The sequence below is a fragment of the Cylas formicarius genome, unplaced genomic scaffold (genome assembly GCF_029955315.1).
Source record: "Cylas formicarius isolate icCylForm1 unplaced genomic scaffold, icCylForm1.1 PGA_scaffold_10__41_contigs__length_53128322, whole genome shotgun sequence".
In the NCBI taxonomy this organism is placed as follows: domain Eukaryota; kingdom Metazoa; phylum Arthropoda; class Insecta; order Coleoptera; family Brentidae; genus Cylas; species Cylas formicarius.
In genome coordinates this window covers 43,085,270-43,110,300 of record NW_026844214.1, presented here as the reverse complement: position 1 = coordinate 43,110,300, position 25,031 = coordinate 43,085,270, and the positions used below count along the sequence as shown (strand labels likewise).

The following is a 25,031-nucleotide window of genomic DNA, read 5'->3' as shown; positions in this document are numbered from 1 at the left end:
GGTATAAATTACACAATATATACAATATATATAAATAAAAGAAATATAAAGTTCCACAGAAAATAATTATCGCTACACTTCTGGGCTCTTGAGTTTCATATGTATTAAAGCATCATTTAACACGCACAGTTGGTGTAAATTATTAGATTAAATAAGTCAAAATTGAATTATGCTATTTATATCTCAAAATTTGCAATTCCAATATATATAGATTATAAACTTTACGCCGTCTCAAGTATTATAATATTAAAATATTTTATTGTTTTTTGCCACTCATTGAATGCTTGAAAAGCAAAGGTAAGTATTTAAAATTTGCAATAGAGTAATTAAGAAAAGCAAGATTTAATGCATAATTAGTTCCGAGGTAATATTTAAAATTCACTCTGCGATCAAATAGATCTCCTAGAATTTCGACGGTCCTTGGGAGCCGATTATCACTAGTACAAAACCGTTTATCTTAACATTTTAAAGTAATCTTTCGACACACTCTAATAATAGAAGATAAGGAACAATGTTTCATTTAGCATACTTGCAGTTTCGTGAAAGCGTGGCGCAGTATTAATTCAGTGACATTTTTTACGTGCTTAATCGTTTTCGTGGTATTCGGGCGGGTAAAATCCGGTGGTGCGATCTCGGTGAAAATATCCTGCTCTTCGATTGCGCCTGGTATGACAATTGCCGACGGCCTTGAATTCGAGGAACATGGCGAGCGTTCAGCCCCCTGCGACCGACACCTCCATAGACGTACAGCACATCTACAGACCCAGGAGCACCAGCTGGGGCGCCGCGAACTCGTCGCGAAGGAGACGAACTTCCTCCGTGGTTGCGATTGCCCAAGGAAGAAACAGACGCATTAGTTGCATGCCCATCGTAAGTAGCTAGCTTAGACACGACGTCATTTCGTTACCGTTCATTTGTTGCGATCTTTTTTTATTGACGTGTTTTGGCTTATTTTATTTGCCTGACTACTCCCGGAAACTGCAAATTTGAAAATTATTTGCTTTTTTATGTGGTATTGCCTACCATCAAACTATTAGTTTTTTATCGTTAATTTGAATGCGTTACCTTAGTAAATTTTGATAATTTTCATAATAGGTGTTTCTTTTCCATTTTCCAATAAGGGTACGGATATCGTCGCACCCAATTGCGGAACGCGCCGTGTGGCCACAGTTAAACCATGAATATTGTGCTCGGCTGTGGTCTGGGGTCGCGACCGTCTGTTTTTAATACATGGTAGTTCAAATGCTCTTCCGCCCTTGACGCGAGTGGCTGTCAAGCGTGACAGCTGACCGTGAACGGCTAATTGCCATGTCAATTCGTGTTATAATTTGTTAAATAGGCGTTCCGCGCGGCGCTGTCCAATGTCCATTTAGCGCGGTGCCCCCGCAAGCAGAATTAATGGCATCGGAACATGTTTTCGGTTACATTCCTCAAATTGGGACCGATGGCTACGTAAGTGATGTGTCGCGTATTTTCCGTCGACAATTCGAATAATTTTCCATTCACGACCTTTTCGTTGTGTAAACAAGACTTTCGAATGTTTTTGGAGTTGCGTTAAACCAAAGTGTTCTAGAGTAGTAGATAATAAATAATTTAGCCAAAACCGGATCAATTTCTTTAAAGATTCATGGAAAAAATAATTAATTATTTAAATCTATAAAATTGTCCCTTCTCTCGACTGTCACGGGTTTTTCAATTTTGCAGAGTGAAGAACCGACTAGTAAACTTCATCTCAAGGTGATTCGCGGCAAAAGTCTTATGAAGAAAGACATTTTTGGTGCAAGGTTTGTAGGCTAAAACCCCTCCCTTTGAAATTTTAACGAAATTTTGCAATTTCAGCGATCCCTATGTTAAAATTGACTTAATCTCAGCTAGTGACAATAGTATTATTGACTCCGTACTTACAAGGACTAAAAAGAAGGTACCTATTTTTCAGTAATCGCGAAAAAGTGTTTTCTTTCATGTAGTTTTTGGATTTCAGACGCTTAATCCTGAATGGAATGAAGATTTTATATTTAGAGTAAGTCACAATGGCAGTTTTTCTTCTCTTTTTAAGTCGATGATTCGTGTTAGGTGAAGCCCGCCGATCACAAACTCATTTTGCAAGTTTTTGATGAAAATCGGCTGACACGTGACGATTTCCTCGGTATGGTCGAATTGTCTTTGACCAATCTTCCAAAAGAGCAAGAGGGTCGAGTAATTCCGTCTGTGAAATACCTGCTCCGTCCCAGAAGGTAAGGCTGTGTCATTTTAATACTGAGTGCATGTTGTTTAAGTTAAGGACCCTGTTGCATTTCATTTGCTTCCTTGAGTAGTGACCTAGAATTTATTTTGCATTGTTGCCATGCCTGTGATGGCCAGTCATTCAATTTGAAATAAATTTTCTAGAGAACTAAGAACTTTAAACATAAAAAAATTCTTTCCTTATTAATGGATGACAAGAATGGTAGTTCAAATGAATCAAAATTTTTTATTTGGCAAACACATGTGAAACTAACAACATTAATAATTTGGAATAGGTAATAATAACTATAATAATAATACAATTGTTTTACATATAACTATTATTTGATTTTTACTATGAATCTTAAACATAATACAAATGCACCATTATTTCAGTTCAGTTTGTATATTGGAAACTGAAAAATGCTACTTTTAATTTATTTTCTGAGCTTCATAACCCTAATTTAAAAAAAAATGCTGTTCTTTTTTTGAAAATATATATTTATGTACAACTAAGGTACCAACTATAAAAGAAAGATTACGTCTATGGCTAACATGTTGGTATTTACTCTGTATAATTACTAGAGCCCTGCCTAATGCTGATATTACAGGAAATTTTGAAATCACCATAAAAATAAAAATGTTAAGGGCCATTCGATATGCGCAGTTGAGGTGATTTCAAATCTCGTTTTCAACTAATAAGACCTGTCATTTTAAATGAACCAATAACACCTTTCTACATTCAACAGTTAACATGGCCAAGGACAGTTGATTAATTTGACAATTTCTGTTTGGATGTGTCATTTTTTTTATAGTAGGTTGTCAAAATATGCTCAGATTGCATTAAATGTTCAGGAATTTAGGTGCGTGCGTTTATAAAGAAATTTGCTCAAAGTTTACGAAAATGTCATAGCTTTCTGAGGCGCATCGGTTTTACAGTATTAACAGCCCTTATATAATCTAATTTGCGCGTTTTCGATGACTGTACTGGGCGCCCGAATTATTTGAAGACAGCCTATAAAATTTTAATTTAAAGACCCAAATGTTGTCATAGGTCGGTCACCTATTTGAAAACTTTGAAATGCGTCATGCATTTTACAACGCTGTCGTTGAATATTAACTTTTGTATTTTCATTTTCTTTCTCTCCTTTTTATCTTTGCTGCATGTGCTTCACCGTTAACCCGGGGGAACCCATTGCATGTGCCGCCCTCGCCCCATATTTGACGCGTGCGCAACATATAGCGATTTCAGCGCCAGGTCGAGAGTGCGCGGCCACCTCGAGCTCTATCACGCTTATCTGTACGATCCAGGGGCGGCGCCGATCGCGGCCCCCGAGGAAGCGCCCCTAAACCCCAATGAGTGGGAGATTGTCGGCGAAGGCAGGGAGGAGACCTCCGCACAGGTATTATTTTTTTGTCTTTGCTGATTATAATTTTTTTAGATTTGTTCGCCATTTTATGACAAGCTGTTTGAAAGGAAAAGTCATTTGTCAGAATTAAAACAAAAAAAACGCTGGGATGCAATATTCAATATTTTAAAAAATAAAATAAGATAATAATAAAGATAACTGAGATCTCACATCAAAAGCGTCGAAAATACCCCGTATATATTAAAATTTTTACTTAAGTAATTAAGAGTAACCAAAACTGATATGCTTTGATCTAAATGGTGCTTAAATGTAGGCATGCCCCCCGCACTGTCAAATAGCCTATTAAGTGCGGCGAGTGTCGCCTAATTTTTTCTGCTCTGTGACATGGTGGAACGTTTTTAGCCTGTGCTGGTGAACGCGACGACGGAGGCTCAAACTCCGCTGCCTCCCGGTTGGGAAGAGAGGCAAGATGCAAATGGCAGGACATACTATGTCAACCACATAGCCAGGACAACGCAATGGGAAAGGCCGACGCTGGCGTGAGTTGCTCTTTCAACCAAAAAAAATCTAAGATATTATTAATTTCTGATACACCATCTCGACACCTAGAAATCCTGTCGATTTTTGTTCAACTTCGACACATGAGTATCACCATATTAGAAACAGATCTGCCTTACAAAATATAGATTTAATATTGCTAGAATGCTGGTAGAGTGAAAAACCCCTGTCGAAGAAAAAGGGAAAGTAATGGAGAAATGGATGATATGCGCATGCATGAAACTATATATAATAAAACTGTTGCCAAATAAAGGAAAAACAGTTACTCAAATAAGTCAACACAGACTTATTTGAGTAACTGTCTAAATCGGAAATAATATTTTGATGTACTGTGTATGTGTAAATCTAAAAGATTTTCGGTTAGTTTATTTTGGTTGCCAGTTTCTATACTTATAACCTAGACAATTGCCAACATTGCTGTCAGCTAAAAGTTATGCACCTTGGCCATTTATGTTTTATATTTTGTTTCTTTCTAACACATGAACATTCTGTCTCTCTTTCTTCGTGAGTCAATCGAGTTGTGTACTCTACTCTTCCAGCCTTCTAGAAAATAATACATTTGCACAGATTTTTCATCAACCTCTTTACGAATAAGTGTGAAAGTCCACATAGTGCACAGAACTCTCCCCATGTACAGGGTGGCCCATTTTTTATGGGATGATACCTTTTCTTAGAATCTGTTGGATCCATTTGTACTTTTAAAATATTGTTATATATTGTGTTTATATTTTCTTGGAAACGTAACAAATTTCTCATTGTAAATAGACTACCCTGTATATTATATATTTTATTAATTATTGGGAAAATTCGAGATATATTTTCCTATATAATATTCCTATCTTATATAATGTCTTATCGTTTCTGACATATTTTGAACTTTATGTCAATAGTGAAAGCCCTTATATATTTGGGGTGGATATTTTAAAAATAAATAAAATACTATCAAAAATTGAAATGGAATAATCGTTGTCATTTTTTTCTAATGAAAATGGAAATATTCCATTGTTATTATTTTCTAGTAGTGTGTATTTAAAAAAGGGTGACTTCATACTAAGCTACCTATTTCTAGAAGTTGTAGATTTAGGAATATTAGCGACAGTTTCGTCATTGTAAGTAGTATTACAAAAATTTCACTATTTTGAATTGTCCTAGGTTTGGAAATTAATATTTTTGCCACCTAACTTGTTTGTTTTGTTTTATTTTTATGACTATTTTTATACTAAAAAAATTACCTCAAGCCTATAAAATTTGTTTCTAGAAGAAAAAATAAGTAATTAAGAAAATGCTAATAGTAAATAAAGCAAACTGAAAAGAGTTTATTATTTATATGATCTGGAAAAAATGAAATCAAATGTTTATTTTTTATTTTATATCACAGTCCTGAAATTTTTAAAATTTTCTATTATTCGTTTAGAACAGTTTTCTTTGTGGATAATAATATATTTTTTTGTATTAATTACTTAATTACTAGGCGTTGTTTAGAAGATTTATAATAAATTGTCGAATGACAGCAAATAGTAAGTGCTATTTCTTTAGTGCTCGGTTGTTTTTTTTTCTGCCATGTTTCACCATTATCTTCCTGACAAATTAACTGCCGTTTAGCATTTTTGCATTTATCGTTTTGGTGTTATTTTTAATATTTGGACTAGGGAATACAGTCACCACTTTTTTAAATGCCAAATATGTTTAAATTATTAAAATGCGGTATTTCCATTTAAAAAATTGACTTAACGATATTTTCTTTGATTTTATTTTATTTATTATATATTTTTAAAATATCTTCACATCACACTAATGTAGATCCTGTATATAAGGAAATCAATCGATCATATAGCTATTAGGTGATATAGTGGCCCTAGTACGGTAAAAATTGATGCGCCGCTTTACGCTCACTAACCTGCACCATTTTCTTTCTAAAGAGCGATTTCCACACACTTAGTTTGCTTTCCCAGAACGTTTAAGGAGGTCTCAGATTATATTGAGAAAATCCATCCATACTTATTGAAGACCTGGCAGCGGCCATTTTGGTGGTTAAATGCCGCAAGGTCTTACATCTCGCGTATGCACAATTCTTTTTCATCATGATTTAATAAGTGCCTGTATATGTCTACTAGCTGTATGCCAAATACATAACAAAGGTTTCCAGTCGGGGGGGGGGGGGGGTTATCGATAAATATATTTATATATATATATATATATATATATATATATATATATATATATATATATATATATATATATTCTCATGTATTGATTCACGGATGGAAAAATGTGATGACACTATATTCCGGGATATCATCCGTTCGCTCGTTGAACTCCGACTGGAATCCTGCATCCGACATTCGAACACTGGAGCGCGAGCGCGAGCATTGAAGATGCCAAGTGAGATTTTGGCGAAACGTCTGCAGTATTCCAGTCGGATGCAGGATTTGCAGGATTCCAGTCGGATGCAGGATTCCAGTCGGAGTTCAACGAGCGAACGGATGATATCCCGGAATATAGTGTCATCACATTTTTCCATCCGTGAATCAATACGTGAGAATATATATATATATATATATATATATATATATATATATATATATATATATATATATATATATATATAATAATAATAAACAGCACTTGAGTTCTTACCGTTTCTGATATAGTTTAAATTTTATGTCAAAAGTGACGTTTGCAGGACTAAATATATTTATCGATAACCCCCCCCCCCCCCCGACTGGAAACCTTTGTTATGTATTTGGCATACAGCTAGTAGACATATACAGGCACTTATTAAATAATGATGAAAAAGAATTGTGCATACGCGAGATGTAAGACCTTGCGGCATTTAACCACCAAAATGGCCGCTGCCAGGTCTTCAATAAGTATGGATGGATTTTCTCAATATAATCCGAGACCTGCTTAAACGTTCTGGGAAAGCAAACTAAGTGTGTGGAAATCGCTCTTTAGAAAGAAAATGGTGCAGGTTAGTGAGCGTAAAGCGGCGCATCAATTTTTACCGTACTAGGGCCACTATATCACCTAATAGCTATATGATCGATTGATTTCCTTATATACAGGATCTACATTAGTGTGATGTGAAGATATTTTAAAAATATATAATAAATAAAATAAAATCAAAGAAAATATCGTTAAGTCAATTTTTTAAATGGAAATACCGCATTTTAATAATTTAAACATATTTGGCATTTAAAAAAGTGGTGACTGTATTCCCTAGTCCAAATATTAAAAATAACACCAAAACGATAAATGCAAAAATGCTAAACGGCAGTTAATTTGTCAGGAAGATAATGGTGAAACATGGCAGAAAAAAAAAACAACCGAGCACTAAAGAAATAGCACTTACTATTTGCTGTCATTCGACAATTTATTATAAATCTTCTAAACAACGCCTAGTAATTAAGTAATTAATACAAAAAAATATATTATTATCCACAAAGAAAACTGTTCTAAACGAATAATAGAAAATTTTAAAAATTTCAGGACTGTGATATAAAATAAAAAATAAACATTTGATTTCATTTTTTCCAGATCATATAAATAATAAACTCTTTTCAGTTTGCTTTATTTACTATTAGCATTTTCTTAATTACTTATTTTTTCTTCTAGAAACAAATTTTATAGGCTTGAGGTAATTTTTTTAGTATAAAAATAGTCATAAAAATAAAACAAAACAAACAAGTTAGGTGGCAAAAATATTAATTTCCAAACCTAGGACAATTCAAAATAGTGAAATTTTTGTAATACTACTTACAATGACGAAACTGTCGCTAATATTCCTAAATCTACAACTTTTAGAAATAGGTAGCTTAGTATGAAGTCACCCTTTTTTAAATACACACTACTAGAAAATTATAACAATGGAATATTTCCATTTTCATTAGAAAAAAATGACAACGATTATTCCATTTCAATTTTTGATAGTATTTTATTTATTTTTAAAATATCCACCCCAAATATATAAGGGCTTTCACTATTGACATAAAGTTCAAAATATGTCAGAAACGATAAGACATTATATAAGATAGGAATATTATATAGGAAAATATATCTCGAATTTTCCCAATAATTAATAAAATATATAATATACAGGGTAGTCTATTTACAATGAGAAATTTGTTACGTTTCCAAGAAAATATAAACACAATATATAACAATATTTTAAAAGTACAAATGGATCCAACAGATTCTAAGAAAAGGTATCATCCCATAAAAAATGGGCCACCCTGTACATGGGGAGAGTTCTGTGCACTATGTGGACTTTCACACTTATTCGTAAAGAGGTTGATGAAAAATCTGTGCAAATGTATTATTTTCTAGAAGGCTGGAAGAGTAGAGTACACAACTCGATTGACTCACGAAGAAAGAGAGACAGAATGTTCATGTGTTAGACTGGAATCCTGCATCCGACTGGAATCCTGCAAATCCTGCATCCGACTGGAATACTGCAGACGTTTCGCCAAAATCTCACTTGGCATCTTCAATGCTCGCGCTCGCGCTCCAGTGTTCGAAGTGTTTTCGGAGCGCGAGCATTGAAGATGCCAAGTGAGATTTTAGCGAAACGTCTGCAGGATTCCAGTCGGATGCAGGATTTGCAGGATTCCAGTCGGAGTTCAACGAGCGAACGGATGATATCCCGGAATATAGTGTCATCATATATATATATATATATATATATATATATATATATATATATATATATATATATATATATATGATGACACTATATTCCGGGATATCATCCGTTCGCTCGTTGAACTCCGACTGGAATCCTGCATATATATATATATATATATATATATATATATATATATATATATATATATATATATATATATATATATATATATATATATATATATATGATGAAAAAAAGTTTCGAAAAATTCAAAAAATTTTAATGTACAGGGTATAGGTTAAAATAAAATACATGCAGATGCGAAGCAATATCTTAACAGTATAAATGAATGGAACCAACTTTTATCTTACAGATTCTGAGATAATGTATAATCCTATAATAAAGGAGGGAAGGAAATTCATTGTTGTTCTTAATTTTCACTGTGGTTTTTTTTCTTACCTAGCGTTTTGGGCTTTTCAGAAGCGGCAGTCCAGAAAGCGAGGCCGTCACTCGCGGCGAGGACAGGGAAGTGTTCGAAAGGAGGTACCACATAAGCGTCGAAGAGCAGAACAGCGAGAGAGGCGACAACTCTAACAATCAGGTTAGGGGCGTTTCCTTTTTTACTCAGACCATAGCTCAATGCTGATGCGAAGCTCGACAGAAACGATGAAATTTTTTACAATAATTTTATTCAATAGTTTTTTTTTTTAATGGTGACTTCTTGCACTTCATTCCAAAAGTTGGACATTTTGATGCTGGTAGAGGAAGACACATTTTTTTACAAGAACATTGTATAGTAATGAGAGAAAAAGTAGTAGTATATTTGGTGAGTAACTTCATCACTATTTCGTTAGATTTAACTAATAAAAATAACAAGTGCAAAAATCCAGGGTTTGGTGTGAGTGAATCTCTTGATTTAACACTCAAATTTCAATGGTTCAGTTTTTTTGGGATTTGTATATTGTGTGTATGAGTGCATATGACCGTTTAATTCATGGCACTCTCGAAATTGATTTGCGAAGGCAGACCAATCTGATTTGAACAAGACAATTTAGCGATATAGCAGTTACTTATTAGTTTACTGAAGGAAATATGTTATTAATTGTTATAGACCGATTGGCAATAACTATTTCATAAATTTATAATTGAATTTTTAAATTTTTGGGTGTTAATTTAAAAGATATGCCAACAGTGCGGCGCCGAAAGAATCTGTTGTCAGTCTGTTGATTTCGAGATCCACTCGTTTAATTATCTGACGTCAATTCTATAATACCCTGTATATATGGAGATGTTTTACAAGATCGCCGAATTCAAAGGCGACCGTGCTTTCGCATCGGCATTCGGGAAATCTATGGCCGCCCACAAAATCCATCTTCATTTGACACGCAAAAGCGACAAACTCCCTCCTTTGTTGACGTAATCAAAGCCGGGCGAGCGGGCAGGGGAAGCGGGAACCGACAATGCGCTCGAACGCGCCGCCACCGGGGCGTCGCTATCGGCACCGCCTCCGTCGGTCCACAGAATATCGACGGACTCGTGCGTTAGCGACTTCGAAACGAACCGACAAAGCACCACCGATTCGGACTACGATGGGTCTGCCGAGAGCCAAGCGAGCAGTAGGCGGAGCTCGATCGTAGATGGCGCCATCCGCGAGCGTGTCGACACGGTAAACAAAAGCCTCAGCGCGGATACGCGATGGCAGTATACAAAACTGCAATTGTTTTAAAAAGTATACGGTGTTCAATGATTTTACGCGTTTTGATAAGACGAAAAGTTCATGTAAAACAAAATCGATTTTTAATAAATATCGTAATAATCTTCTAGGCGATTTTATGTTTGTATATATATTATATTTGTATGTATATTTTATATTAAGTTAAATTGTTAATTCCAGCGGAGCCCCGGAAGACAATCGACAAAAAAATGTGCGCCACTGACTTATATCCAGTTTTGCTAATAGAAAAAAATTGTATTCTTTGATGGTTAATCCAGACGAGGTATGGAAAAAATCAGTGACACAAATTTTTTTCGTACTTAAATTTAATACCCTGAAAAGCAAGTAAAGAGTTTCTGGATCACGTATATTTATATAAACTTTTTGTCTTAAGATTTCGCAATATGCATACTTTCATATGTGGAAATTAAGAAAATAAAATATCTTTAGATCCCATTTACACAAAACAAACGCCATTTGGAACGGAAAGTGGCGGGTTTTTAAGCAAATTAACGGGGTGGATATGTATTAGGACACCATTATTTTAGTGTTTATAGAGAGTGAACTTCAGTATTTAAGGGGCTGATTTTTGGGTTTATTTTAATAAATAAACGTATTTTTTATCTTAATTTTGGCGTTTGATCTTCAGCGGGATCACGAGTTATACTGCCAGCGATGATCCAAAAACCGCTTATGTTTTCCTGTGTCGTACGCTGATATTTATGTCACGGGGTGTCGGGTAGTGTATTCTCGAATTTCCTAGATGATAATTTCGTTTCTTAATTCTTTAGATCCGCGAAGAAAACGTAAGCGATTAAATATCAGGGGACATTTAGAATTTAGACAAAATTCGTATACGGAATTCTGCAATTTATTTATTGAAAATCAAACGGTGGAACGTCACCACGCGACATTCGGGAACACCCGCTACCCCACCCTCTAAACTATTTGCTCGAGAGAGATCATTTTCCTTTTTTTAAAACTCTTCTTCGAATCTGTTTTCGTGTTGCGATACTATCCCGAGGTTTCCGTTTTTACATGCCCCTTTGTATGACGTTTCGCAGAGTTTCGACAACGTGGACAGCAATGAGTCATCGCGACGTGATTCGACTGCGTCGACGAACAACGCGAGTGATGGCGCATCGCAGAACGACCTCAGCGTCATCGGGGAGGACCTGCCACCCGGCTGGAGCGTGCAAAAGTAAAATCGCGTTATCAAATGTTTTTTCGCACAGCATAATTGACCTTTTTCGTTGTTTGTTTTATTTTTAAATTGACACGACTAATTCGATTTATAAGAAATACCATTTAGTACTTCCATGCCAAGCCGAGAAGGCTCATGGCTTGGTTACACATTTGTCTCCATTTGATTTTATTCTTCAATAAAGCCTGCCAATGCTGCACTTTCATTTCCTTCAGGTCATTTTGCAGAGCTCGATTCAATTTTGGCCGCCGCCTACCTCTACTCTACCCTGCTTAAGAGGAGGTACATCTCCCAGTCTTGCTACATTTCCCAACCACCTTAATCTTTGAGATTTTGCACCGTTTGTTATGAATGGTGGTCCATAGAGCTCTTTAAGTTCCATATTAGTCCTTCATATCCACTGATCCTCTCCTTTCTTTCCACCAAATATTCTTCTCAATACTTTCCTTTCAAATATTTTTAATGATTCCGTTAATCATCGTTTTGTAAACCCTTTTTTTTCAAATGTACCGCGCGTTTAATTTATCTTGATAACATTGACTGGAACGTTTTTGTTTTGAAAGATATCAGGATAAATAACAATGAAAATATAGGGTCAGCAGTCAAGTTTTTTCCTAAATAAATTCTAAAAGAAAACACTAACAATTTGCTGAGATCTCGGCGTATTTGATATATGTTGAAATGAAACACTCAGTATATTTTATCGCTATTAAAAAAAAAACGCCTTACTCTGATTGGAATTGTATAACAGGCTTTTTATTTTATTCCACTTATTTTGGAAATATCGAAAAAAATAGGAGAAAAATAAGTTTTGGTCAACACATTTTTTCTAAACTTCAATTGTATATTTGCCATGTAATAATAGTTCCGCATTGTCTCTTGTTTTACGGAATTTAAATAGAATACTTATATTTCTTCAAAACTGAGTGGATTGAACATGATTATAACATTGAAATATCTTGAGAATTGTTATTGAAAGAGAAAGTATTTCACTTTTAGTTGCCAATTAATGTACAGGGTGTGTCTAAATGCTTTAAAAATGTTACAATTTTGGTAGTTCATATGAACCGGCACATGAGGTAAAAAGATGTATTTTAATCGTCCACTTCCAACACCTAAATCTCGGCGTAGCAAGGGTATTAAATTGAACAATCTTATCTGTCCTTTTTTAAGTTAATGAACTGTACATTGTACTACGTTTTTGAGGATTAGAATGCAGGTCTAATAAAAAAAATGGGTGCAGTGCCATTGAATAGTTTTTTTATTTGATATTTAAAGGCTTTCTAATTTTTCGATCAGTTTTGTAATTCCAGGGATATTTCTCCATTTCCACACCCTTTGGAAACTCGATACTTTAGGACTTAAATAATCGATTTTTTTCTTTGTTACACCAACCTGCAGCGTATTTTCTTAACACCCCGTATATCATTTGGCAGGGCGCCTAACGGCAGGTTGTTTTTCATCGACCACCACGAACGGACGACGTCGTGGGTGGACCCGCGAACCGGGCGAGCCAGTCCGATGCCGAATCAGCCGGCGGCCCCGCCTACGAACAGGAAGCCCGATGACGACCTTGGACCGCTGCCTGAGGGGTGGGAGGAGCGAGTCCATATCGACGGTCGCATCTTTTTCATAGACCACAGTAGGGTTGAGGCGCGGACATCCGCGCGGTCGTTCTTTCGGCGTTCTAAAATGAATTAATTATCTTGCAGACACAAGGACAACGCAGTGGGACGACCCTCGGCTGTCCAACCCGCAGATAGCGGGTCCCGCGATACCCTACTCGAGGGACTATAAGAGGAAGTATGAGTACATGAAGACTCAGCTGAAGAAACCGGTAAGCCGGCATCAGTGACCGTTTCTATATTGGAGAGGTCAGACTGTCATGTTTGCTTTGCAGACCAACGTGCCGAATAAGTTCGAGATCAAAGTCAGGAGGCGGAGCATACTCGAGGACTCGTTCCGGGTGATCACGACGGTGCTCAGGGTCGATTTGCTAAAGACGAAGCTGTGGGTGGAGTTTGAGGGCGAGGTGGGGTTGGATTACGGTGGGCTGGCCCGCGAATGGTTCTATCTGCTGTCGAAAGAGATGTTCAATCCGTATTACGGATTGTTCGAGTATTCGGCAATGTAAGTAGGGCTCTTGAAGCTGATTGGTAGTTAAATGCAGGCGTACCGATTTGATTAGTCGAAGTTGATAATTCTAATGCGCCTATAGGCAATGTTCTTTTTAGTTTCTTTTTAGTTCAATTATATTTCTGGAAAAATTAATAAAAAATTACTTATCCATTTTTCACAGCAACACAAAATCAGTAATTAAATGTCTTCTAGTCTAGCAATTAAACTGAGTATGTCTAACCGTTCAGATGTATTTTCCGCAAGCAGCACGCTTTACTACGGAACTCTATATAAACACTATCGGTTTTGTGTTTACCGTGCGTGGGCAAAAAAATGGTTATAGCTCAAACGCGTTGCCTCGAAAAAAGTGCTGTAGGCGGTAGTTCAAAGGTTCTCAAACAGCGCTTGAAATTCCGTTTAATTTTGTTTTTTCCAAAATCCTACAGCTCGCATTGAGTGGTGCAATTTTTGTACTTACTTTATTGTGCAGGGTGGGATAAGGTGGACACTTTTAAAGGAAAACTCTCCTTTCTATTGGGAGATAAACGGAAACTGATTTTTGTGCTTGGGGCTTGATGGATATTGGTAAAAACCTCCCATGGGTATCTAGTACTATTTTAGAGTTTTGGGACAACGTGCATTAGAATTTTATGATTTAAATGTAATATTTTTAAAACTCCTAGTTTATTAGTTTTCAACCCAAAAAATGATTTTTTTTATTTTTAGATGTAATTATGTAAATATAAAATATATTTATATATAAATATTGACTGCGCTATAGTGTTGGTATGATAATTTTAAGCTCCTTTCAATGATCCAATAATAAACAGTGTGTCGCATATAAAAAATAGATTTTTCGGTTGACAACTAATAAAATAATAAAATGTTTTTATGTTTGGTCTATCTCGTTTAGAAAGGGTGAGTTTCCCTTTGAAAGTGTCCAGTTTGGCTCACTCTGTGCAGGATACGTGAAATATTTGGAACAGAAAACATCGTCACTTCAAATGATTTTTAAATTCAAATTTCATTTGGTGTTAAGGATCAGACAGCACGGTAAAGAAATACTTTCATTTTTCATTTAAATATCTGACATGACGTAAAATGTAGCGGTACTTTATTGTAAAAATGTATTGCAAAGCACCATGCCTGGTTGATTTGATTAAGGTTCTCCAAAATGAACGGGGGTAGCAAGGTCAAAATGTAAGTCTGAAACGCTTGAAGATGATATAATGAGTAATAATTGTGTTGCGTTGATTAGTTTCTTGAAAGTGTAGCAACTGTTAATCCAGGAGTGTAATTAAACACGAAACCGAACTTAAACAATTTGCTATTCAAATGAAGTGGGTACCAATATCAAAACGTAATTTAACATGTCACACGTATTAACGCTCGCCAACGGCCATCTTCTCTTGCACTAGCCCGCTCTTGTTGCTTTTATTTGGTACCCTGTGGCTCACTCAAGCGGAACCGTACGTATTTACTTCAATGACGCGCTCTGGTCGACGACTAATTGGTTTATGGGCGGATAGATGGCGGAGTGGGTGTTCATTTGTTACAAAAGGCATTTTATACGGAGCCCGCGCAAATTTAATTTCATTGTCGAGCGAAAAGTTTTCCAGGAGTCGGTTGTAAGAATAATTTGCCTTTTTAAGGGACAATTACACTTTACAAATCAACCCAACGTCGGGACTGTGCAACGAGGACCACCTTGCGTACTTTAAGTTCATCGGCAGGGTGGCCGGTATGGCGGTGTATCACGGCAAACTTTTGGACGGTAAACGCCACTCTCACAATTAATAATGATGCGACTGTGTGTGTCTTTCCATAGCGTTCTTCATCAGGCCGTTTTACAAGATGATGCTGTCGAAACCCATCGACTTGAAAGACATGGAATCGGTCGATTCCGAATACTACAAGTCGCTGCTGTGGATCAAAGAAAACGACCCGTCCGGTTTGGACCTGACGTTCTCCGTCGACGAGGAAAAATTCGGTGAAACGTCGGTCCACGAGCTGATCGATGGTGGCGCCAACGTGCCCCTAGACGACTCTAATAAGGACCAGTACATCAAGTGAGTGTATGCGTTTTACGCTATTAGATAATATAGTGACCCTTATACCCTAAAAATCAATCAATCAATCAAATCAAATATGTAACGATCATAGGATCTACTTCTTTTAGTATGGCAAAATTGGATGTTTTTTAGAATAAACAAGACAAAGACTAGTCAAAAGTATTTAACACTAACCAACACTATTTAAGAGGTTGCAGTTCAAGTACAGTGAAATAAATGTAAATCTTTATTATTTAAATTAATAGCTCATAATATTTGCTATTTTCAAAACTTATTGTATTACTACAGGCGGCTTACACTTTGCTAGATTTTCTTTCGAAACAGCGAATTCCAGACACCGAACTCCTTTTCCCAAAACATTTAACGAGATGGAGCCATATTTCGAAAAAATACTGTCAGCGGCCCTGGTGGATGTTGAATGCTGCAAGATCATTGGTTAAAAACGAGATTTAACTCTCGCGCGTCCGCATGTTGAATAGAGCTTCTCAAAATTTTTTTCATAGTTACCTGATAAGTGTTTGTATTATCGGCATAGATAGTGCCTCTAATTTATCTATATGGTAGTTTTAAAAAAATGCTGCAGACTGTGAAAAATTGCTTCAGTTTGTTTTATCAAAATTAATTCATGTGTCTTGCACCAACTGCCCCCCTCCCCATCACAATCAAAGTCCTAAAAATTCAATTCTTGTGCCCACCACACGCATGATCATAACAAATCGTTTAAAAAGGTGACATTTAACTTACAAAATCGGCCATTTTGATGGTTTTTTTTATTCAAAATTTACGAGATTTTTTGTTCTGAAAATATTTAAAAAAAAAACAAGCATAAAAAATTACCGGAGAAAAAATGCCGATTTTTCTTTATCGTAATTTAACTTTTTTGGGAAAATATTTCATACATTACCGTAAATTACATAAATACATTACAAGATTTTTCAATCCAACCTTACAATTCATTGAATAAAAGTATTAATATATTAAGATAGTTTAAAAGCGGAAAAGCAATTTTTCCTCTCAAGAAAAAGTGAAAACAAACTTTTAACTATATTAAAATAGGATTCCCTGTCTCTACACTATTGTGTATATTATTCTATATAGATTGTGTTACAATTTACTTACCACTAGGGAGAGGCCCCGTTTGGGCTTTCAAGATTCTAAGCGATTAAGTCAGAAAAAATTATTGAAAAACACAGAGTTTTAACGTAACTTACAAAATAATACCATTAAATACACGGATTGGCACCAGGTGCATAATACAGTGGCGGTTCGTCGAGAGGGTGCAGGAACAGATGAACGCGTTCCTGGAGGGTTTCAGCGACTTGATTCCCCTCAACATAATCAAGATATTCGACGAGAACGAGCTCGAGCTGCTGATGTGCGGCATCCAGCATATCGACGTGAAAGACTGGAAACAGAATAGTCTGTACAAGGGCGATTACCACGCAAACCATATCGTCGTTCAGTATTTTTGGAGAGTCGTTTTGTCATTTAACAACGAGATGAGGGCACGACTGTTGCAATTCGTCACTGGTACGTCGCGGGTACCGATGAACGGTTTCAAAGAGCTATACGGCAGCAATGGGCCGCAGTTGTTCACGATCGAGAAGTGGGGCACGACTGACAACTACCCGCGCGCGCACACGTGGTAAGACCCAGTTTTCGCCAACTTTTATTTTATGCATCTTGATAACATTGGTCTTCTGTTAATTTAAAATAACCACTATTTTAATAGGTAATTAGATTTTTCACTTGCGCTGTATACTTGACGTCGCAACTTGGCGAAAGCGCGACTTTTGCAAGTTGCCAAATGTACACGGTGGGCCAACTTGCACGCTTTTAAAGGAGTTCTTCTTCTCGGACTGATTACTGTTAAATAGGTTATGTCGAAATCTTGCGAAAATGCTTTTAAGACGTTGTTTTCTCTCATGATATTGGTTGCTGTTCTTTGCATTATTCTCAGCTTTCATGAAACAAAATATAATATTCCATTTATTTAACACCTAATCAAAACTACCGGTACACAGTTGCTCCGTGCAAAGTCTACTTGTTCAAAACTTTCAAACAAAATATGAACTTTGCTATATTTTCTAAAAGAACAATTTTTCGGTTGATAACTAATTTGAACAAAACCACCAAAACGGATGCCTGAATCAGTGATAGAACAGTGTACATACAGTTTTAAACATCTTTCCATACTTTTTCCCCATGCGGTATACTGCTCGTTGCAGTTTGCTAAAAGCGCAAGTTTTGAAGTAATTCATTTCTACTCTTACTTGCTCTACGAAACTTACCGATTAACTTACCGATTTTATTACGATATTATTTGCAATTTCGTTGGTGAATCTCAAGTAGTTTTTTGCACTCTTGTGTTTTTCGTGCGCAAATTTAAAGTAGTTCAAATGTACCCAAGTTAATTATGATAAAATTGAAAAAAAAATTTTCAGTTTCAATCGATTGGATCTACCTCCGTACGACAGCTACCAGCAACTGAAGGAGAAACTAATAAAGGCCATAGAGGGCTCGCAAGGTTTCGCGGGGGTCGACTAGTGATACTTGTAAAAAAAAACTCGTGAAGCGTATGTATATGAGATTATAATAATTTAAACTGTTCTGTCCATTAATATCTAAGGTTTTAAAAAATATTTTTCAAATTTTCTTAATCTATTCTGCATTGGAGCGTTTGGTGAATGATAGTGTTGATAACGTGTAGGACTGCTCTGACTGAGCAGACGAGAAACGGGGCCAATATTTTTTGACGAATAGCGAACGCTCCTCATTCCACCATAATATATATATACATTATATTTTTTAAAGTTATTATTATGTATACTTTGTATAAAATACACGTGGTTAAAATGAAGGTGTAGAATGTGATAATGTAAACATAAGCTTTTTTAATGATACAAACTTGTTATAAATTGTATAATTTTTTTTTTAATATATACGATTTTTTTTTAACTTGTCCTATAAGGCAGTGTCCTTAAACGTGGGTGCAATATTTTTGTCGTTCTTTAATTTTTCATTGGAGATTTGTTTAACGAGTTCACCGATAAAAAGACAAAACGAAGGAGAGATTAGAGAATTTGTTAACGATAAGAGAGGTTTAACAGCCACACACCGTTTTTGATGTATTATTTATTCCCTCTGTAGGTTTAATTTCTATTTATCTGTTTTTTTTTTGTATAAATACCGTAAAAAATAAATAACCAGGAGGCAATAAAACGATGTTTTATTTTAACTTGCAAGCCTGCTAGTGGTCTTACACACTGATTGATTTGTAAGCTATTTATTTCAAAAAGTTGAAAAAATCCAAAATCCTATTGCCTAATTAATGCCTCCATGTATCCTTAAGTTCACATAAAATGTATTTTAAATATATTACATAGCTTTCTGCAAATGTCAACAAAACTAAAAAAACTTTGATAACAAAAAAAAAACAATCATGAACTTCACCTCAGGAGCGAATGAGACTCAGAAATATGTCATTTAGGACATTGCGTCCCAGAAATAAAAGGTTCTGACCCTTTTAAATGCCATTGGTTGTGCTTTTGGAAGGCACCTCTGAGTCGCCTACTCCAGGAACACTCATTCTTTGTTGGGTCAACTCCGAGACCAGTCTTCGTATGTATGAGTTCTCAAATTTACCATTGAGAGAGTTGAAATACTCCTGGCACTTGTGGGGTGTTTTGTCCCTTTTCTCGTACTGTGTTGCGGTAAATAACAAATCAAACCGATCTAAATCTTTGACAAATTTGGCTTCTGGCGTCTCTTTCGCTTCATATTCTTTGTATAAGTTATAAACCATACTCCCTATTTCTGGACCTACAGTAAAAAAAGCATCTCATTATTTTTTTTTCATTTTTAATGCAAACTTACCTGCCTAAATGGGACGTGATCTCTTTCATGGCTTCATCTTCCTGTCGATGTTTGTCCTCTTCAGTGACATTGTCATGTGGAGTAATATCCCCGACGATGGCTTCGGCCAAGTCGTGCACGACGGCGAGTTGCAAACATTTCAGCCTGTCCAGTTTGGAGGAGTCGCCCAGCATAAAGGTCATCATCGCCATGGCGTACATGTGCCCCGCTATTTGCTCGTGGTCTTTTACCTTGGAAAAAATCCATCCGCGCCGCGGCATGTGCTTCAAATTGTTTACAAACTCCAAAAATTTAAGAGCTTCTTTGGGATTAATGTTTTCCATGTCGTTCAATCTATGCTAATAATCTTAAACCCTGATCAGTACTTAAACCGCGCCAAAATTTTCACGGCCGATAAGACGTATAAGTATCTCGATATTTCATCCTTGTCTATGTAGACTTTCCTTCTTGGGAACTGAATATCAGGCGTTTTTCCGTCTCTATTCGTCGCTACAAAACTTTCACATTAAACTAATCACCTTTGCAAAAAAATTCAAACACTACAAGGTTATTTGATTACATCATCGACACATTGCTTTGCGACCAAGCGAACGATTTGAACTACTCTAAATATTTGGAAATACTTTTTGACACATAACGCATTTGAACTACTTTAAAATCAAAGTTTTGGAATTAACAAAAATAATGCTCAAATAACGTAGGTACCTGTTAGAAAATGAACGGTTGAAATATCGGAGAGTTGTCAAAAAACTTGTCATCCCTCACAACAGTGGCCTCCTGCTTTTATTCATCCATAAAAACGCCGCAACAAGTTTGATTTTTCATCAAAAAAATTATTAGTTAACTTACGAAAATGCCGCGCAGAAATATAGGCAAGCATTACAGCGAAATGTTCTCTCTGCGCGGTGTTTCTGAATTGTACTTATAGGCCCAGGGCCCGGAAAGTATTTATTGCCCCCGGTAGTCGGTTTCGAACGTCACGACTTCACAAGATATCGGAATCCCCAGTATTCGATGGGCCTGCGGCTGCAATCGATTCACAAAGCTTTGGGGCCGGGACCGAAATATCCCATCGAGAAAATGACTAGATTCGGGAAAGCGAGCCCGCCAGCTTATTCGATAAAGTGGAGACAGAAAACGACCGGTAAAATATTCGCATATTCGATAGGCGTTGTATCGATATTTTCTAGGCACTTTTCACACTCCCGGGCCCGGCACTTACGCACCCGAAAAAGCGCCCAGAATGAAGGAGCCCAGACCGCCGGCTTACTCCATGTCCTACAGATACCCGGGATACAGACCTTACGTTACTCCTGGCCCGGACAAATACGAAGTCCCGTCGACATTAGGCCCCAAAGTGCCTGATAAGCCTGCGAATGCCGCATACAGCATGTGAGGGGGTGATCTCAGAGTATTAATCGGGAAACTTTTAAAGCATATAGTTATTAAACAATATGGTGGTCATATTCGGTAAAAGTTGATGCGCCGCAGGCCGCATTGATATTTTCGTGGAGAAGGTAATGATTTTCCACGCATGCTACTCCATTTCACTTATCAACCTGCACGTTGCATCATTTTCTTTCTTAACAGCGAATTCCACACACTTAACTTTTTTTCCCAGAACATTTAAACACATCTAGGCATATTTTGAGAAAATACTCCCGTAAAAATGCCGCATAGAAACTTATTGGCGATCTGGTAGTGGCCATGTTGGTTGTCGACTGGCACAAAGTTATTGGTTAAAAACAAGATTTTAAATATGGCGGCGCATGCGCATGTTGAATGAATCTTCTCTGAAGTTACTTGCATAGTTGCTTCATAAGTCCTCTATTATCGGGATAGGCAAGGCCCCTGTATCTCTAGTAGCTGTTTTAACGTATAAAATGGACTGCTGGTTTCATTTCTCGTTACAGCTTAGCTTGGCATAACAGTATTGGTACCACTCAGTATATAATTGATACTCCGCAGCTGGCTATGATATTTTCGGAAAGATGGGAATGTCCTGCGTATGCCTGTACATTTCATTTCATTGTCTTTCTAGACTGTAATCTCCAAACACTTAATTCAGATAGAAATGCCCTGCGTATGTCCCTACATTTAATTTTATTTTCATTCTGGACTGCAATCTCCACACACTTAATTCATTTTTATTTCTGAGGATTCAAACTTAATGACAATCTGTCAACAGCCATGTTGGTTGTCGAATGCTGCAAGGTCATTGGTTAAAAACGAGATTTTAAATCTCGCTCATGCGTATGATAAATGGACGTTCTCATTTTTTAAATAGTTGCTTCACAAGTTTCTATGTTATCAGCATAGCTATTGGCTATATCTCTAGCAACTATACGGTTTGTTGATTGACAGCTGCCAAGAAAAGAATTGTGACAGACATTGCGACTCCTAAATTCCTATATAATAAACTGTTTTCAAGTCAATTTGTTATTGCAATTTTTTAGGGATTCAGAAGTCACCGAAATTGTCTAAAAGTCGAATTCGTTTGGTTAGTCATAAATATGATTGCAGGTCGTTTAGGCAACATTTGCGAGACGCGGAAACGTCGCCGGGTCCCGCGGCGTACAAGGGATGGGGGGGCGACGCGCACCGACCGAGAGCTCCCATATACACTATATCTCCCAGAGTTTTCCCTCCAGATAAGCAAGAAATCACACCCGGGCCTATATATTTCCCAAAGCTGCCACAAAAACCTGGGTATTCATTCGGGTTGAGGACAGACTTGGAACCCTATATCACGGCGGACGATGATATGCCGTGTATCAACAGAGACTAAGTAAACTCGTATGGAAATCCATGTAAAATGTGAGGGATTTAAAATAAAAGTTGCAGAATATAATAAAACTTTATTAAAAATTTCATACAAAAAATGTGTAAGTTCGAGTAATAAATGGTTATTAAAGCTTCAAGCAAGTTACAGAATGATTAAGAAATATATTCCTAGTCATCCATTAGCACACCGCTAGTCAATGCACCCCCCTTTCCGGTCCATTCCTCTTTAAGCTGAACTTTACATCCCAAATCCCTGAGCGATGCCTTAATGTCGTATTCAATGTCTCTAAACTTTTTCAAATCCTCTTGCAGGATATCTTCCACTCCCAAATCGAGGAACTTCTTTGTTTGGTATCGGCTCCTCGACACCATGTTCCTTATAGCCCAGCTGGCTGTTTTCTGCAACACCTCGACCTATTTTCCGAACTCTACTGCCAATTTTTTAACTAACCTGGACTTGCTTCTGATCAGAGTGCACCGACATAACCTCCACAATAACCTCCGCCACGCCCTCTTCGAACAAAGCTTTGCTATTGTGGGGGTTTCTCAGTGTCAATGCAGCGATACACGACAAACCGGCCGTAGCAGTCGCGGCACTGACAACGTTGGAATGGAGCGCATGACAAATGACCGGCCCATAGCCCGACTGTATTAGTCGAGACTTAACCTCGTCGTTCCCCGCTAGTGCTTTAATCAATTTAAAACATTGCCTAATCACTTTCTAAAAACAAAGTCCAATGGTTTCTGCCTTGCCCAGCTATGGTCTTTCTCACTTCATTCCCTTGAAAAGTTTCCATTACTGATTTGAGAAGATCCAAACCGCCCGACTCCTCAACCTTTTTGCAAAACTCTGTCCTTACCAACAACGACGTCAATGTCAACACCAAGTCATAAACTATCTGTTCATCACGTTTAAATCCTAAAATTCCAATTCTCGAGAAAAGTAAAAAACTCAGAGCAAAAGTGAGGTTAAAAAGTGGTGGACCTAAAACGGTTAATCACCTTTGCGAATGGCATGGCTGTGACAGTTTTCTCTAACTTAACCCTTTATTTGCTATACTATACTAAGATTCATTTCAATAGTTTTTAGAAACAATGATTTACAATACAGTGTTTGTTAAAATGTAAAATTGCTCAATATTGCTCAATTAAACTGTTAAACAATAGCAAATGAACGAAGCATTAAGGCTAAAGGAACTAAACAGATTTATTTCATAGGTTACAATTCCTGCCATAGAACAAAAAACTGATACTCACTAATCATTAAATTAACAATAGAATCCAATGTTTCACCAGCAATAACCTTGGCATGTTCGTGGGCTCGCCCAAACTCTACTCTTACATCATCGTCTAGTACTAGCGCTCTGCACACCCCTAAACACTCTCTTATCAGTTCCACGGGCGACTTTTCGTTTAAAAATTCTTTTAAATTCTTCAGTATATGTGCATCAAAAATTTTTTGTCTAAAATTTTCTGAATAATTTGCAGATTAAAATCTTCTACACGCCATACCTATTGACTTCGTGCATCACACAGCACTCTTTGGTCCACTTCAAAGTCAGCCTTTGCAACTCCAAGTCTAGAGTATTGTTGTTTAAGTTTGACATTATAAAATCTATACCACGGGGGTCCAAAAGATCTGGCTGCTTAGTCATAAGGGCTACTAAGGCCCTTAAGCAGGCCAGCCTCACATTTTTCTCAGTAAATATTGAATATGTGTCTAAAAGTATGCCATATGCACCTGCTTTGCCTATAAAGTATTGTTGGTTGTTAATTAACGAAAATATTAAAAAAGCACATATTTACCAGCTAAAACTTTGTGTTGGATACCTCTTTCACATTCACTTTTTATTACATTCAAAGTTGTAATCACATCTTCGGGAGAATCTCTTGACTTATGGAACTGTTGAAGTTGTTTAATGGCTTGGGTTATTTCGCAGGTTTCTTGATCTGACAGGGTCTCTTTTACTATTTTACTTAAATCTACACCCTAAAAGTGGATCATCCTAAAAAACTTTACTTAATATTATTTAACATTTACTTGGGCCTCAAATTGCTTGACGGTTTCGTCAACGGCTTCCTCCTGCGTTAAACCTAGCAGTTCAATGTTTTCCTTAACAGCTGCATCGAAAGTTTCCTGAGAAATTTCCAAAACCATATTTAGAAAAGTTAAATAGTGATATAGGATTTTCAACTTCTTCGATAATAAAATATGAAATATGTTCTGAGTAATTTACGATTAAATTTTTAGCAAAACAGGCTTTGAAGTTTCGGAAAAACTACAAATTACTTGCTGCGAGCTAACAAATAATTTGACACAAGGATTAGCTCACATTGCCAAATTTTATATTTTACTATCCACCAATTTTGCTGTTTTGGTTCTCAGTCATCTTTTGGGTTGAATCTGTAAGTTCTTTTACAAAAATAGAAAGTTTTTTTTTCATTAAAATCAAACATATTAGACCGCGAGTTTTTTTTGTTGCACCAA

At 36.6% G+C, this 25,031-nt stretch overlaps 4 protein-coding genes across 8 annotated transcripts; 2 read left to right on the top strand and 2 right to left on the bottom strand.

The window, feature by feature from the left end:
* Positions 1 to 562: 562 nt before the first annotated feature.
* On the top strand, positions 563 to 19,107 carry LOC132708193 (E3 ubiquitin-protein ligase Nedd-4). 4 transcript variants are annotated; one of them, XM_060680361.1, is made up of 17 exons: positions 563 to 870; positions 1,705 to 1,784; positions 1,840 to 1,921; positions 1,982 to 2,020; positions 2,074 to 2,234; positions 3,476 to 3,626; positions 3,996 to 4,132; positions 9,256 to 9,376; positions 10,202 to 10,441; positions 11,554 to 11,690; positions 13,130 to 13,335; positions 13,406 to 13,530; positions 13,594 to 13,823; positions 15,464 to 15,585; positions 15,640 to 15,880; positions 17,130 to 17,528; positions 18,328 to 19,107. In XM_060680361.1, the coding sequence occupies exons 1-17, from the start codon at positions 703 to 705 to the stop codon at positions 18,428 to 18,430; spliced, it is 2,742 nt and encodes a 913-aa protein (XP_060536344.1). In that variant the 5' UTR covers positions 563 to 702; the 3' UTR covers positions 18,431 to 19,107. The 4 variants fall into 4 exon arrangements, with proteins under 4 accessions (XP_060536344.1, XP_060536343.1, XP_060536346.1 ...); XM_060680360.1 differs by having other exon boundaries at positions 3,467 to 3,626; positions 18,328 to 19,106; XM_060680362.1 differs by lacking the exon at positions 563 to 870 and adding an exon at positions 1,247 to 1,452 and having other exon boundaries at positions 3,467 to 3,626; positions 18,328 to 19,105.
* A 24-nt stretch (positions 19,108 to 19,131) lies between these two features.
* LOC132708197 (5'-deoxynucleotidase HDDC2) lies at positions 19,132 to 20,333 on the bottom strand. Of its 2 annotated transcripts, none has more exons than XM_060680367.1 (2): positions 19,764 to 20,323; positions 19,132 to 19,705 (listed from the first exon to the last, which is right to left on the bottom strand). In XM_060680367.1, the coding sequence occupies exons 1-2, from the start codon at positions 20,080 to 20,082 to the stop codon at positions 19,410 to 19,412; spliced, it is 615 nt and encodes a 204-aa protein (XP_060536350.1). In that variant the 5' UTR covers positions 20,083 to 20,323; the 3' UTR covers positions 19,132 to 19,409. The 2 variants fall into 2 exon arrangements, with proteins under 2 accessions (XP_060536350.1, XP_060536351.1); XM_060680368.1 differs by having other exon boundaries at positions 19,567 to 19,705; positions 19,760 to 20,333.
* Positions 20,334 to 20,495: 162 nt separating this feature from the next.
* Positions 20,496 to 22,673, top strand: LOC132708196 (ciliary microtubule associated protein 1A-like). Its single transcript, XM_060680366.1, has 4 exons — positions 20,496 to 20,631; positions 20,688 to 20,903; positions 20,950 to 21,151; positions 22,283 to 22,673. The coding sequence occupies exons 1-4, from the start codon at positions 20,613 to 20,615 to the stop codon at positions 22,545 to 22,547; spliced, it is 702 nt and encodes a 233-aa protein (XP_060536349.1). The 5' UTR covers positions 20,496 to 20,612; the 3' UTR covers positions 22,548 to 22,673.
* Positions 22,615 to 24,911, bottom strand: LOC132708195 (armadillo repeat-containing protein 6 homolog). The gene is made up of 7 exons (XM_060680365.1): positions 24,585 to 24,911; positions 24,350 to 24,533; positions 24,056 to 24,293; positions 23,801 to 24,006; positions 23,317 to 23,462; positions 22,995 to 23,264; positions 22,615 to 22,942 (listed from the first exon to the last, which is right to left on the bottom strand). The coding sequence occupies exons 1-7, from the start codon at positions 24,699 to 24,701 to the stop codon at positions 22,712 to 22,714; spliced, it is 1,392 nt and encodes a 463-aa protein (XP_060536348.1). The 5' UTR covers positions 24,702 to 24,911; the 3' UTR covers positions 22,615 to 22,711.
* Between the last annotated feature and the right edge of the window lie 120 nt (positions 24,912 to 25,031).

Bases quoted from the DNA above. Each gene is read 5' to 3' on its own strand.
- LOC132708193 (XM_060680360.1), top strand. From the start codon at position 703: ATGGCGAGCGTTCAGCCCCCTGCGACCGACACCTCCATAGACGTACAG. The intron at 4,133-9,255 runs GTGAGTTGCTCT...TGGGCTTTTCAG, and splicing joins TGGGAAAGGCCGACGCTGGC to AAGCGGCAGTCCAGAAAGCG. The intron at 13,824-15,463 runs GTAAGTAGGGCT...TGCCTTTTTAAG, and splicing joins TTGTTCGAGTATTCGGCAAT to GGACAATTACACTTTACAAA.
- LOC132708196 (XM_060680366.1), top strand. The intron at 20,904-20,949 runs GTAAAATATTCG...GATATTTTCTAG, and splicing joins GTGGAGACAGAAAACGACCG to GCACTTTTCACACTCCCGGG. The intron at 21,152-22,282 runs GTGAGGGGGTGA...ATATGATTGCAG, and splicing joins GCGAATGCCGCATACAGCAT to GTCGTTTAGGCAACATTTGC.
- LOC132708195 (XM_060680365.1), bottom strand. From the start codon at position 24,701: ATGGTTTTGGAAATTTCTCAGGAAACTTTCGATGCAGCTGTTAAGGAA. The intron at 24,007-24,055 runs GTATGGCGTGTA...AGAAAATTTTAG, and splicing joins GTGATGCACGAAGTCAATAG to ACAAAAAATTTTTGATGCAC. The intron at 23,265-23,316 runs GTGAGAAAGACC...CTTTGTTTTTAG, and splicing joins AAACTTTTCAAGGGAATGAA to AAAGTGATTAGGCAATGTTT.
- LOC132708197 (XM_060680367.1), bottom strand. From the start codon at position 20,082: ATGGAAAACATTAATCCCAAAGAAGCTCTTAAATTTTTGGAGTTTGTA. The intron at 19,706-19,763 runs GCAGGTAAGTTT...TTTTTACTGTAG, and splicing joins AGAGATCACGTCCCATTTAG to GTCCAGAAATAGGGAGTATG.